Here is a 12,786-nt window from a genome sequence, read left to right as displayed (position 1 = left end):
GTGTGACAGGCTATGAGGAAGAGGCTGCCTTCCTCCCCTAGATATTCCTCCTCAAGACTCAGGGTTCCATCCTAGTGGGGAGCTGGGGAGGTTCCCAGAGAGTTACCCGGCCAGGTGAGAGAGAGGCTCCCGTCATCCATCTGCACTAAGGCCCAGAGTCCCCCTCGCTCCTCCCCCTGAGTGGTGTGAATTGGGACCAGTTCCTTCATTTCTCTGAGCCCTTCTACTTCAACAGTGGTGTGGGTTCGAGTCTCCCTCCCTGGCAGGTTACTGCAAGGAGTTGTCTAACTCTTGGGTAAAGTACCTCAGTGTAGAGGGGAGCACCCCCCATAATGACAGTTTATGGTTCTTAATCACCTCAGTCAGAAGGCTGACTTCCTATGGGACTCGATCACCTTCTCCAGTTCTTAGATTGAGAATGTCAAGGAAAGGGGACTGAGAAGAATGGGAACCTGTCCTAGCCCCCAGGGACCAAAGTCTGCATCTGTTTCCTTTTGAACATGGGGTGCGCAACTCTCCTGGCAATCTCTTCATACCCATCTCCTGCCAGATCGAGGGCTGAGAAGGGACCTTTGGCTCCTCTGTGACCCTCTCTGAAATCGGTGTTCCTGCAACCTGAGAGGCTGGCCTGTGCCGGTGGTCAGCTGGGCCTCCGGGTCGATGCAGTGGATGGGATTAGCAGACTCCAGTGAAGCCCCTGTGCTCCGTGGCATGCCAGGCAGCTGGCTCTCTGCTTACATAAATGGGGCTGGGAAGCTGAACTTGTTTGTGCTGGCAAGAGCCACAGTAAGCTCTAAGAGAATTGAGAAATGTGTGTCTCAGTCTGTGTGTTTTTCTCTCATTATTGGCATTTACAAGTTTATGCAAAGAGCGGGAAAAATTAGAGCATGAACAAAATTGTTGGGTATTCTGGCACCCAACCTGAAACTCTAGGGGGCTGGGTGGGAAGCCCCACTTCCCAGAGCTATGTTGAAAAGTCCTAGGGGGAACGGTACATGGGAGAGAGGTTATATCAGCTATGGGAGCTGGAGTTGTAGCATTGTGGGCTGGGATTTACCACGATTTAAGTTCTCTTTCTTGCGAGGAGTGGAAGTTAGGGAGACAAGAATTCGTCTGATGGCTCTGGGATGATCTGGTCCTTCACCTTCACTTATGAAAAATAATAAATGGGGCCGGACAGTGGTGGCCTATGCCTGTAATCCTAGCTACTCAAGAGGCTGAGATCTGAGGATCATGGTTCAAAGTCAACCTGGGCAGAAAAGTCCCCATGAGACTCTTTTTTTTTTTTTTGCCAGTCCTGGGCCTTGGACTCAGGGCCTGAGCACTGTCCCTGGCTTCTTCCGGCTCAAGGCTAGCACTCTGCCACCTGAGCCACAGCGCCCCTTCTGGCCGTTTTCCATATATGTGGTGCTGGGGAATTGAACCGAGAGCTTCATGTGTAGGAGGCAAGCACTCTTGCCACTAGGCCATATTCCCAGCCCCCCCCCCCCCCATGAGACTCTTATCTCTAATTAACCACTCAAAAACTGGAAGTGGTGCTGTGGCTCAAAGTGGTAAAGCACTAGCCTTGAGCAAAAGAACTCAGGGACAGTGCCCAGGCCCAGAGTTACCAAAAAAAAAAAATTGACAGATTAAGTGTGTGTTTTAAGTTGAGAATTCATTGTCTGAGGCAAACAGATGTATTTCTTGTCCTCTAAGAGCTAATGATTGGCATGCTAGACCACAGAGTTCAGATCATGATCAGAACCTTCATTTTCACATGAGTAGATCCTGCCTAGACAGACATACCCACAGCTGTCTGCAAGTCAAAGGCAAGAGCTGCTTCCTCCACGCCACATGCAGAGTTATTTCCTCTACGCCACATGGCTTCTTGCTCTCAGAGATGTGATTTATATTAAAGAACAAAGCAAGGCAAAACTTTTGTGGAAATCCAACTCCACCCAACTAGCTAAGCCAGAACAGGCACCAACTCCATCCAAAGGGTACAAAAATGCTTTGGCCACTCAGCCCTCTTTCCTGATCCTTAGTTCCACGTGAGATACTATTGACAAATCCAGTGTCCCAGTAAGAGCCCAGGCTTAGCTCCTCCCTCCCTCCCTGTTTCATTGGCCTTGGCAGAAAGCAAGAAACCTCAGTCCCCCCCCCCCCCATGCTCCTTTCTCTCTCCCTCCCCCCTCTGTGATGCTTTATGGCACTCTAGGAGCTAGAGGCAGAGTTGGTTCATCCTCAAGATGATGGGGGAAGGAAACCAAAGCAGGAAGCAGAGTGAGCTGCTGGCCCAGAGGCTGAGCTGGGGAAGGGGAGGGGATGTACACTGAGCCTGTGTGTACCTTGCTCATGTGGGTCTGCCATCTGCCTGCAGAGCCAAGACTGATCCCTTGGAGGAGTCTCATGCCCGGCCCATTCCCCGACACCCTGTCCCTCTCTGACTGTGTTTCAGACTCTGCAGACCCAGTGGTGTCCAGAATACTCAGTTTTGGATATTCCCTACACCCTTCCTTCCTTCCTTCCTTCCTTCCTTCCTTCCTTCCTTCCTTCCTTCCTTCCTTCCTTCCTTCCTTCCCTCCTTCCCTTCTTCCCTTCCCCCCTCCTCAGCCTCCTCCTCTTCTCCTTCTCCTTCTCCTTCTCCTTCTCCTTCTTTCTGAAATGCCATTCCCTATAGCTCCGCTTCTCAAACTCCTACTTACTTCTCAAGATATTACTCAAATCTCACTTCCCTGTTGTAGGATGATTTATCCCTTTTTCTTGCTCCTTCAATATGCTAGGGATTTATTTCCTTATTTCTTTATTTTGGTGTGTGTGTGTGTGTGTGTGTGTGCTGGTACTGGGGCTTGAACTCAGGGCCTGAGTGCTCTCCTTTACTTTTTTCTCCCAAGACTGGTGCTGGACCACTTGAGCCATTTCTCTACTTCCTGCTTTTTGGTGGTTAGAGATAAGAGTCTCAGTCTTTTCTGCCTGGACTGGCTTGGAACCTCAATCCTTAGATCTTAGGCTCCTGAGTAGCTAGGATTATAGGTGTGAGCCACTATTGCCTGGCATTGTTGGGGATATTTATTTTAGATGTGCAGTAGCTGCTACTTCTTCTTCTTGGATTAGGAACTTCTGGCCTTGCATGAGATGATATCCAAACACTCTTGAAGTTTTCAGGAGGGGACAGGCACAGGCTGGCACTCCTGGCTCCAAAAGCTGAACAATCGCTGAAGGGCAGATGCCATATGCTCTTGGCTGAATCCCAGTGCGTGTTGTGCCTGCCATTCCCTGCACTGGGCATACATGCTAAGCTCGGGTTGGAACGCATGGTTGCTGTGGAGGCCTGACTTGTAAGAAGGGGTGCTCCCTGCAGTACCCCCTCACCTGGTTCCTGCTGGATCTCTTCCCTTTGGCCCTTCTTTTCCTATGTGGCTGAGTCAAGGAACAGATGGGAGGAACTAAGGATGGGACCTTGTGCCAGCCGGGAGTCAGATGTGCAGGGAGGATGAGCTGAGGGTGCAGAGTCCAGCGTGAGACGCACAGAGCTTTGCCAGGGCAGGATCAGAGCACTCTGGCCTGAAGGTATTTTGGAAGCTGCTTATCTTGAGAAACCTACTTTTATCTCCAGTGCTCCCTACCCTTTCCTCCCCGAGTTAGTAATAAATGGGACAGGCCCAGGCTACCTTGTGTATTCATTATAAGGACAAGCCACTTGTAGACAATATGAAAACCACAGAAAATCCAGATGTGGTGGCACATGCCTGTAAATGGCACAGCCCAGTTAACTGGAGGCAGAGAGAGAAGGATTACTTGAACCCAGGAGTTCAAAGTCTGTCTGGACAACATAAGCTCTGTCTCAGAAAACAAAGATTAAAAGAAAGAGGGGGAAAAAATATCCCTCTAGTCTGGTCGTTGGGGAGGCAGAGGTCCTGGGAGGGCGTTTTTATGACCAGCACTTCCTCCTCTTCAAAGATGTACTCAACCTCGAGGCTCACCCGTGGCTCCCCAGAGTCACTGCTCAGAAGTGGAGGAGAAGGGCCAGTGCTGGGGTGATACTGGGATTTGAACTCAGGGCCTTATGCTTGCTGTTCAGATGCTGAACGACTGAGCCACATCCCCAGCCCTTGGACAACCTTTTTATGTTCCTTTTCCTCGATGAGTACTCTTGGGATTATTTGATGTACAATGCTTTTAAGAGCAAAGTTAACACAGCATTGTTTCCAAGTCTCATAAAAAAATATGTTTTGAAGCAAGGTTGTAACTGGCAATCCTTGCCAGTGGGTGGTTTATAATTAATCACTCCCTATTAAGAAGAAGAAGAAGAAGAAAAAAAAAAAACCCTAGTGACTCAGTTTCAAAGATTCAGAAAGCATTACTCAAGTTCCTTGGCAAAGGAAGTGGCCTTTATGTTCCTCCCCAAAGCTCTGCTTTTGTGGAAGGGAAAAGAAAGTCTTTTTTATTTGATGTTTTTCTGAGCGCCCCCCCTCCCCCCACTCCCGCTGTTGTTAGTGAGTGCAGTGACAGAACAGCCCCTGCCATTGTTCATTTGGTCACTAAGTCACCAAACACGAAAGGGCTTGCATCTGGACAAGGAAGGTTAGGAAAACGACACTTAACTTTCTTCCTGGAAATGGCAGAGGCAGAAGCAGGAGAAAGAGCTCCCGCTGGCCTCAGACTCTGCATCTCCTGGTGGTGAAATCCTACCTGTACTCAGGAGGCTGAGATCTGGGGATTTAGGTTCAAAAACAGCCTGGGGGGCTGGGAATATGTGGCTTAGTGGTAGAGTGCTTTTGCATGCATGAAGCCCTCCGTTGGATTCCTCAGCACCACATATACAGAAAAAGCCAGAAGTAGTGCTGTGGCTCAAGAGGTAGAGTGCTAAGCTTTTGTTTTGTTTTGTTTTGTTTTGCCAGTCCTGGGCCTTGGACTCAGGGCCTGAGCACTGTCCCTGGCTTCTTCCCGCTCAAGGCTAGCACTCTGCCACTTGAGCCACAGCGCCACTTCTGGCCGTTTTCTGTATATGTGGTACTGGGGAATCGAACCTAGGGCTTCATGTATTCGAGGCAAGCACTCTTGCCACTAGGCCATATCCCCAGCCTCCTGAGCTTCTTTTTGCTCAAGGCTAGCACTCTGCCACTTGAGCCACAGCGCCACTTCTGGCTTTTTCTATATATGTGGTGCTGAGGAATTGAACCCAGGGCTTCATGTATATGAGGCAAGCACCTTACCACTAGGCCATATTCCCAGCCCTAGAGTGCTAGCCTTGAGGGGAAAAAAACTAACAAAACAGCCTGGGCAGGAAAGTCTGTGACTCTTATCTCCAGCAAAAAGTCAGAAGTAGAGGGCTGGGAATATGGCCTAGTGGTAGAGTGCTTGCCTCGTATACATGAAGCCCTAGGTTCCATTCCCCAGCACCACATATGTAGAAAATGGCCAGAAGTGGCGCTGTGGCTCAAGTGGTAGAATGCTAGCCTTGAGCAAAAAGAAGCCAGGGATGGTGCTCAGGCCCTGAGTCCAAAGCCCAGGACTGGCCAAAAAAAAAAAAAAAAAAAAAAGTCAGAAGTAGATATGGCTCAAGTGGTAGAAGGCCAGCTTGAGTGAAAAAGCCAAGCAAGTATATAAGGCCTAAATAAGTAAATAAATTTAAAAAAAGATATAAGACCCTGAGTTTAAGCCCCACACACACACACACACACACACACACACACACACACACACACACGTATGCTATGTTATGCCAGCACATAACATCAACTGCATATTTGTGTGAGACTTGTTTCCAATTAGCCACCCAAGGCTGGAGGTAGTGCTGTGGCTCAAGTGGGTAGAGTGCTAGCCTTGAGCGCAGAAGCCCAGGGACAGCACCTAAGGCTCTGAGTTCAAGTCCTAGGACCAGCACACACACACACACACCTTCCCAAAACAAAACAAAAACAGAAAAAAAGAGTAAATAAGTACATTCTAAAATAATAAAAGCATAACTACCACTGAGCCCTGCCCCCTCCCTCTCAGCCCCCCCCCCCGCCCCCGCCTGTGCAGTTCCCCCCTGCTATGGCTGGAAGCCCAGTAGATTTGCTCACTCTAGCTTCACCATGAACAGGTGAATAGTGTGTTGGGGGTTCAACTTTTCCCTGGCTCTAACTGCACTGGAGGACGGAACTTTGCAGCTTTGTGATGGTTTGGGGATGGCCCACCCTGGGACCTGTGGTCTGTGGTTAACTGCACAGCCTTCTGCCACCCATCACTCTGGCTATGCAAAGTGTTCAAGAGACGATGAGCTGTCCATGGTCCTTGGACTTGGGTGCAAAGTGGTTTTGTGTCTTTGGGTTTGCTTGCTGTTCCTAACCCGCCTTGTCTGTTCATTTGGGCTGGTATGAGGGCTTGAACTCTGGGCTTGGGTGCTGCCCTCTTAGCCTTTTCACTCCGGGCTGGCACCCTACCCCTTGCACCACAGCTCCACTAGTGTTTTTTTTTTTTTGCTGGTTCATTGGAGTGAATAATCTCATGGACTTTGCTGCCCAGACCGACTTTGAATAGTGATCTTTAGCTCTTGGCCTCTCAAGTACTCAGGTGGCAACCACTAATGCCCAGCTTGGAACTAGGGGTTTTGAAGATTTCTTGAAGCCCTGCAGGCTCAGAAGCTCTCCCCTTACTGCCCTCGGTGGGATGTGTGTACAGTCAGGGGCGCACTGACCCTTCACTGCGGTTCTCCTCACTGCAGGCTGCTGGGCCCTCCTCAAATGTTGGCTTCCGCATAAGATGGAGGGAGGGCCTCCCTTGTCCACAGTGGGGGAAAGTGAGGCCGGGGGTGGTGGTTCTGAGAAACGTCCCCAAACTCTGCCTGCTTCATGACTTCAATTGTTTTTATTTTATTTTATTTTTTGCCTTCAAGTCCAGGGTTCTGTTGGGGAAAAGAGACATTATCTATATGGCTGCCACCCTGGCCTTGAATCTGTTCCTTTTCTGCTAGCCTCAACTAGAGTGTACCCAGCCCAAGGACTCTTACCCCTTGTGGTAGAGAGAAAAGGAAGCTTGAAGGATGTTTGTGCAACTGGGCCGGGACTGATGCCTCTGTGTTCATGGACTGGCTGGTGTCTGCGCACATGCGGACGCCAGGCTATGCTGGATTGAATCCATCCATCTGAGAGTTATGGATCCTTCCTCCCTCCTCTGGGATAGAGAGGGAAGAGGGACAGGCATCCTGAGGTAAACATTTCTCCCAAGCAAGAAGACTTAGCTCAAGGAGAGACACTTAATGCTTGTCTTCAGTCCCAGGAGCACCGTGAGGGGAGCACTCAGGCAGCTGTTGGATTTTCTGAAATCATTGGTCAGATTTATTGCTGTTACTTGCTAATATGTACATCCTGTGCCATTTGAAGGACTGAAGTGTGCGTATTTTCTCAGTTGTATTAACTTTATTGATGGGCCTAAAGAACTTAGGCTAATGTGTGTGTGTATGTGTTTTATGTGTTTTGGTCTTGGGTCTTGAAGTTGGGGCCTGAGTGCTGGCTCTTAGCTTTTTTACCAAAGATTGGTGCTCTATTGCTTGAGCCAGAGCTCCACTTCTGGCTTTTTTTGGCAGTAGTTTATTGTAGATAAGAGCCTCACAGACCTCCTTTCCTGGGCTTGCTCTGAACTTCTATCCTTAGATCTCAGCCTCCTGAGTAGCTCGGATTACAGGCGTGAGCCACCAGCACCAGGCCAAACATAATGTATTTTGATATTATATACTAGCCATCGTTCTCCTCATATCCCCCTCCCTCCTTGCCCTCCCAAAGGTGCCATGGTAACCATCAAGTTCTATGTATCTATGTATATATGTCTTTAAAGTCTAAATTCCTCAAATAGCAAGAGCATGCAGTAATTGGCTTGTTGAGTTTGGCCTATCTCCCTTAACATGAGGATCTTCAGCTCAATCTACCTCCTTGGAAATGACATAATTTCCTCTTTCTTTGTGGCTGAGTAATAACCCATGGTATATATATACACATATATTTACACATATGGTATATTTTCTTCTCTTCTTGTATTTCTTGGCTGATTTTACCCTTTGGCTGAGAAAAAACTATAATAAACATGAGTTTGAAGGTGTATTTCTTGTATACTGATTTAGACTCCTTCAGATATATTCCCAAAAGTAGTATAGAGGGGTCATGAAGTGGATCTGTTTTTAGCTCTCTGTGTGTAGTGTGTGTGTGTGTGTGTGTGTGTGTGTGTGTGTGTGTGTGTGTGTGTGTGTATTAGTACTCTGACTTGAACTTGGGGTCTTTCACTCTCGGGTTATCTTTTTCACTCATGGGTCTGCTCTATCACTTGAGCTACACGTCCACTTACAGATGTTCACTCGTTAACTGGAGTCTCAGATTAGTCTGTGCTGAATTTGAATGTTGATCTGCAGATGTTAGCCTCCTGAGTAGCCAGGATTATAGGCATGAGCCACCAGAGCCTGGCTTTAGTTTTTTTGAGAAGTTCTCCATACTGATTTCTCTGGGTTGCATTAATTTATGTTCCCACTAACCCTTATATATAAGGGTTCCCTATCCTCCTATCCTACTCTTCCCTCTGTGTTCACCAGCATGTTTGTGTGTGTGTGTGTGTGTGTGTGTGTGTGTGTGTGTGTATGTGTGTGCCAGTTCTGGGTTCTGTCTTTGAGCTTTTTTGCTCAAAGCTAGTGCTCTACCACTTGAGCCACAGTTCCACTTCCCACTTTTTTTTTTTGTCCAGTCCTGGGGCTTAGACTCAGAGCCTGAGCACTGTCTCTGGCTTCTTTTTGCTCAAGGCTAGCACTCTGCCACTTGAGCCACAGCACCACTTTCAGCTTTTTCTGTGTTTGTGGTGCTGAGGAATTGAACCCAGGGCTTCATGTATACTAGGCAGTCACTCTACCACTAAGCCACATTCCCAGTCCCCCACTTTTTTCTAGGGATAAGAATCTCACAGGTTTTCCTGACTAGGCTGGCTTTGAAGTGTAACCCTCAGATATCAGCCCCCTGAGTAACTAGGATTATAGATGTGAGCCTGGCATTTATTCTGTTGTTGCTTGTTTCCTGATGATTGCCATTCTGAGTGGAGTGAAATGCATGAAATCTTAGTGTAGTTTTGATTTGCATTTCCTTTATGGCTAAGAATGGTGGGCATTCATGCATCTAATAGGCATTTATGCTTCTTTTTTGAGAATTGCTTAACTCACTTGCTGATTTATTAATTTTTTTATTGCTTAATATTTTTAGCTGTCTGTATGTTTTGGGTATTAATCCTTTATCTACTGGATAGCTGGTGAAGATTTTCCCTCATTGTGTGGGTTGAAGTGTGGCTAATTTTTATCTTAGGTTCTGTGAATCTGTAACCACAAAAACAGTATGCTTGTTTCTTTAATCTTTAATCTTTTTTTTTCCCTAGAGTAGTAGCAAGTAGGGATGAGGAATATTTATTTTTTTTCTTCAGGAGACAAAGAATATTCTTTTCTTTCCTTTCCCTATTTTTCCCTAGGATAAAACCAATCTTAACCTTAGTATAGGCTTTGTAGATGTTGGGTACTGGAAGGAGCTTGGAGCAGAGAATCAGAAGACCTGGCTCACCGGCTAGCTGTGCTGCTGTTGGTGACCTTGCACTCCACTCCTGATTCTTCCATGTCTGTGACCATCTCTAAAATGGACACATAAAGACTCGGTGACTTCTTGTGTATTCGAGGAGCCCTTCTTGGGTACTGGCATTCATTCCTCAGTGCATTCATTCACTCCATTCATTCATTCATTCACTCATGCATTTGTCAGTTGCTTAGTGGGCTCCTACCATGTGCAGGGCAATATTCAAGGTATTAGATAAAACATGGTGCCTATTCTTGTGGTGCTTGGAGTCCTGGGGGGAAGACAGACTCGGACATGGTAGCTGTGTAGCAGCATGCGATGGACGATATAGCAGGGGAAGGCGTCTGATCCAGCTAAGGGAATAGGGAAGGCCTCTGGAGAAAGGATGTCAAGGCTGAGACCCAAAATAGGAGCCACTGTCTTGGGGAATGGCATGGGGAAGAGGAGTGTAAGGGCAAGGGGGAACCTGAGAGAGGGATGCTGGATCTTTTAAAGGGGTGGCAAGAGAGGAGGCCTCTGAGGTCAGCAGGGGCAGGAGGAACACCCCTGGGCTGTGCGGAACATCTTGAACTTCCTTCTATGGACAGTGACAGGCTCTTAAATAGAAGCTCTTCCCTTCCTTCCTTCCTTCCTTCCTTCCTTCCTTCCTTCTTCCTTCCTTCCTTCCTTCCTTCCTTCCTTCCTTCCCTCCCTCCCTCCCTCCCTCCCTCCCTCCTCCCTCCCTCCCTCCCTCCCTCCCTCTCTCCCTCTCTCCCTTCCTTCCTTCCTTTCTCTTTTGGCAGCATTTGAATTCAGGGCCTCATGCTTGCTAAACAGGTTCTTTACCACTTGAATCACTCTGCCAGCCCCTTTTCATGCCTGTTTATTCTGACATAGGGTATGTCTGGCTTAGCCTGTACTGTGATCCCCCTTTGCGCTTCCCTTAGTTGCTGGGATGATAGGTACCAACACTGCGCCTAACCAATTATGCTTGGAATGAATGACAAGCTTATGCCACTGAACCAGCCTTGGGTTGAGATGGTGTCTTAATGAGCTTTTATCCCTGGGCTGGTCTGGAACTGCACTCCTCTGGATTTCTGCCTCCCAACAAGCTAGAATTATAGGCTTGAGTCACGGTGCCTGTGAGTTTTCTCATCAAGAGAAGGGGTAATGGGATTATAGCTAGAGATCTGGGCTTGGGTATAATACAGAGGCCTCCTTGGTCTCTTTAAGTCAGAAACAGTCCTGTTTTCAGGTGGCTGTGGCTCACTGAGTGTTTTCTTTTCTCAGAGGTGTCAGATGATGCGTTGACCAGCCTGCCAGGGGCCAGTGTCACCCTGACCTGCCCAGTAGAAGAACTTGCAGACAATACCACTGTTGACTGGAGGTTCCATGGCTCACCACACAGAAGGTGGGCTGGTGTGGGCAAGAGGCTGCTTCTGAGATCAGTGGAGCTCAGTGACACCGGGAACTATTCGTGCTACCTGGATGGCCACCTGGCGGGGACCGTGCGCTTATTGGTGGATGGTGAGTTGTGTTCATGGAGCATCTTGGACCTGGCTCTCAGGACAGAAAGATTTCCCGTTGGATCCTTTAAACGCCTGTGATTTCTTTGGCCCAAGAATTTTAGGGGAAAAGGTACACTGATGTCTGCCAGGGAGGTACTAAAGGAGGTTCCTGCTGGGTAGGGTCCTAGGGCTACTGACGGATACTGTCTGATTGACCTAATGACAGATTGGCTTGGACCCAGGAAGCCTGGGTTTGAATCCTGCTCCTTTCCATAGAACTAAATTTCTCTGCTTTTGATTCCTCTGGAAAAACGAAGGTAATTCTATTATGTTATCTTAATGTTATAAAGATTAAATAAATTCACACACACAGCATACATATAGCACATACTGAGTTCTCCACTTCCTTTTTTTTTTTTTTTTTTTTTGACTTTCTTGCCCAGGCTGGTTTTAAACCATGATCCTCAAATCTCAGCCTCCTGAGTAGCTAGGATTATTGCACCCAGCTGGAATTAGTGACTCTGACTTGTAGAATTAGCTGGGTTTTAGCTTCTTCTCCATGCCCTAGGCACAAGCCCTATGCCAACGTACTTTCTTACTTGCCTGTCATGTAATTCTGCCTGTCACCTGGGGAGGGAAAGCTGTATTATTACAACACTCTCAGTTCATTTTAGAGGTCAGGGAGGTGAAAGGAGGCTGGGACTTGTTTAAGGCCACACAGCCACATCCCCACCCCCACATTTCCTCTGGTGTGTGTGTGTGTGTGTGTGTGTGTGTAGGTGTATATATGCGCATGCTAGTACTGGAGCTTGAACTCGGGGCCTGGGCACTGTCCCTGAGCTTTTGTGCTCTTACCACTTGAGGCACAGCTCTACTTCCAGCTTTTCTGGTAGCAAATTGAAGAGTCTCACGGACTTTCCTGCCCAGGCTTGGCTTCAGACCTCCCTCATCACATCTCAGCCTCCTGAGTAGCTAGGATTCTAGCGGCAAGCCACCAGTGCCTGGCTCCCCTTTGCTCTGAGATAGTCCTCTCTCTCTCCTTTAGGTAGAGGTCTGAAGGTGGCACCTCCCCTCCCATGCTCACTATCTTCTTGCCAGCAGACAGGGAGGCTTGTATATCGTCGTGTCCCAGCGTCCAGCAGGTCTGGGGGGGCTTAGCTTGGCCGCGACATCCTGGGTCAGGCCTGTCTCCTCCATTTCGCAGCAGTGCAGGGCAGACGGGCTCGCACATCCTCAGCCTGCTGTGTTTTCCTTTCAGTTCCTCCCACGAGACCCCAGCTCTTCTGCTTCCGGAAGACCCTCGTCCACAATGTTGTTTGTGAGTGGAGTCCTCCCAGTGCCCCTTCTCCAACCACCAAGGCTACACTGTTTGTGGAAAAGTTGTAAGTAGCCCAGGCCAAGCTGTGTGTTTGTGTCAGTTCTGTCCAGACTGAAGGCTCAGAGCAGTGTGTGGGGGCTCTCAAGAAACCCTGTGCAACTGACTGGCTACGGATTCCAAAATTTTATCTGCAGAAAATAATTCCTGCGATTGGGGTGGGGTAATAGCATATGCAAGGCCATCTGGTCAACTCGAGGACCAACAGAAGGGAAAAGAAAAGGAAGTGATTCCTTTGGGATAAGCAAGGGGGAGAGAAAGGGCAATGGGCTCTCAATGTGGGCTAGGCATTAGGAATCGAGAATTCTAGCTGCCAGGAATCTATGGGGAAGTGTCCATTTATGTTGCCTCCTGATAGAGAAACTGA

The 12,786-nt window shown here is 48.2% G+C and overlaps 1 protein-coding gene across 1 annotated transcript in view; it reads left to right on the top strand.

Moving 5' to 3' along the window:
* Il6r (interleukin 6 receptor) overlaps positions 1–12,786 on the top strand; it is a 46,926-nt gene that overhangs the window by 12,046 nt on the left and 22,094 nt on the right. Inside the window, 2 exon segments of the mRNA XM_048356745.1 lie at positions 10,827–11,063; positions 12,303–12,426. Coding sequence (XP_048212702.1) covers positions 10,827–11,063; positions 12,303–12,426 — 361 coding nt within the window.

Source organism: Perognathus longimembris, chromosome 11 (genome assembly GCF_023159225.1).
Source record: "Perognathus longimembris pacificus isolate PPM17 chromosome 11, ASM2315922v1, whole genome shotgun sequence".
NCBI classification, from domain to species: Eukaryota; Metazoa; Chordata; class Mammalia; order Rodentia; family Heteromyidae; genus Perognathus; species Perognathus longimembris.
The sequence above is the reverse complement of the archived record's forward strand: the minus strand, read 5'-3'. Positions and strand labels throughout refer to the sequence as shown.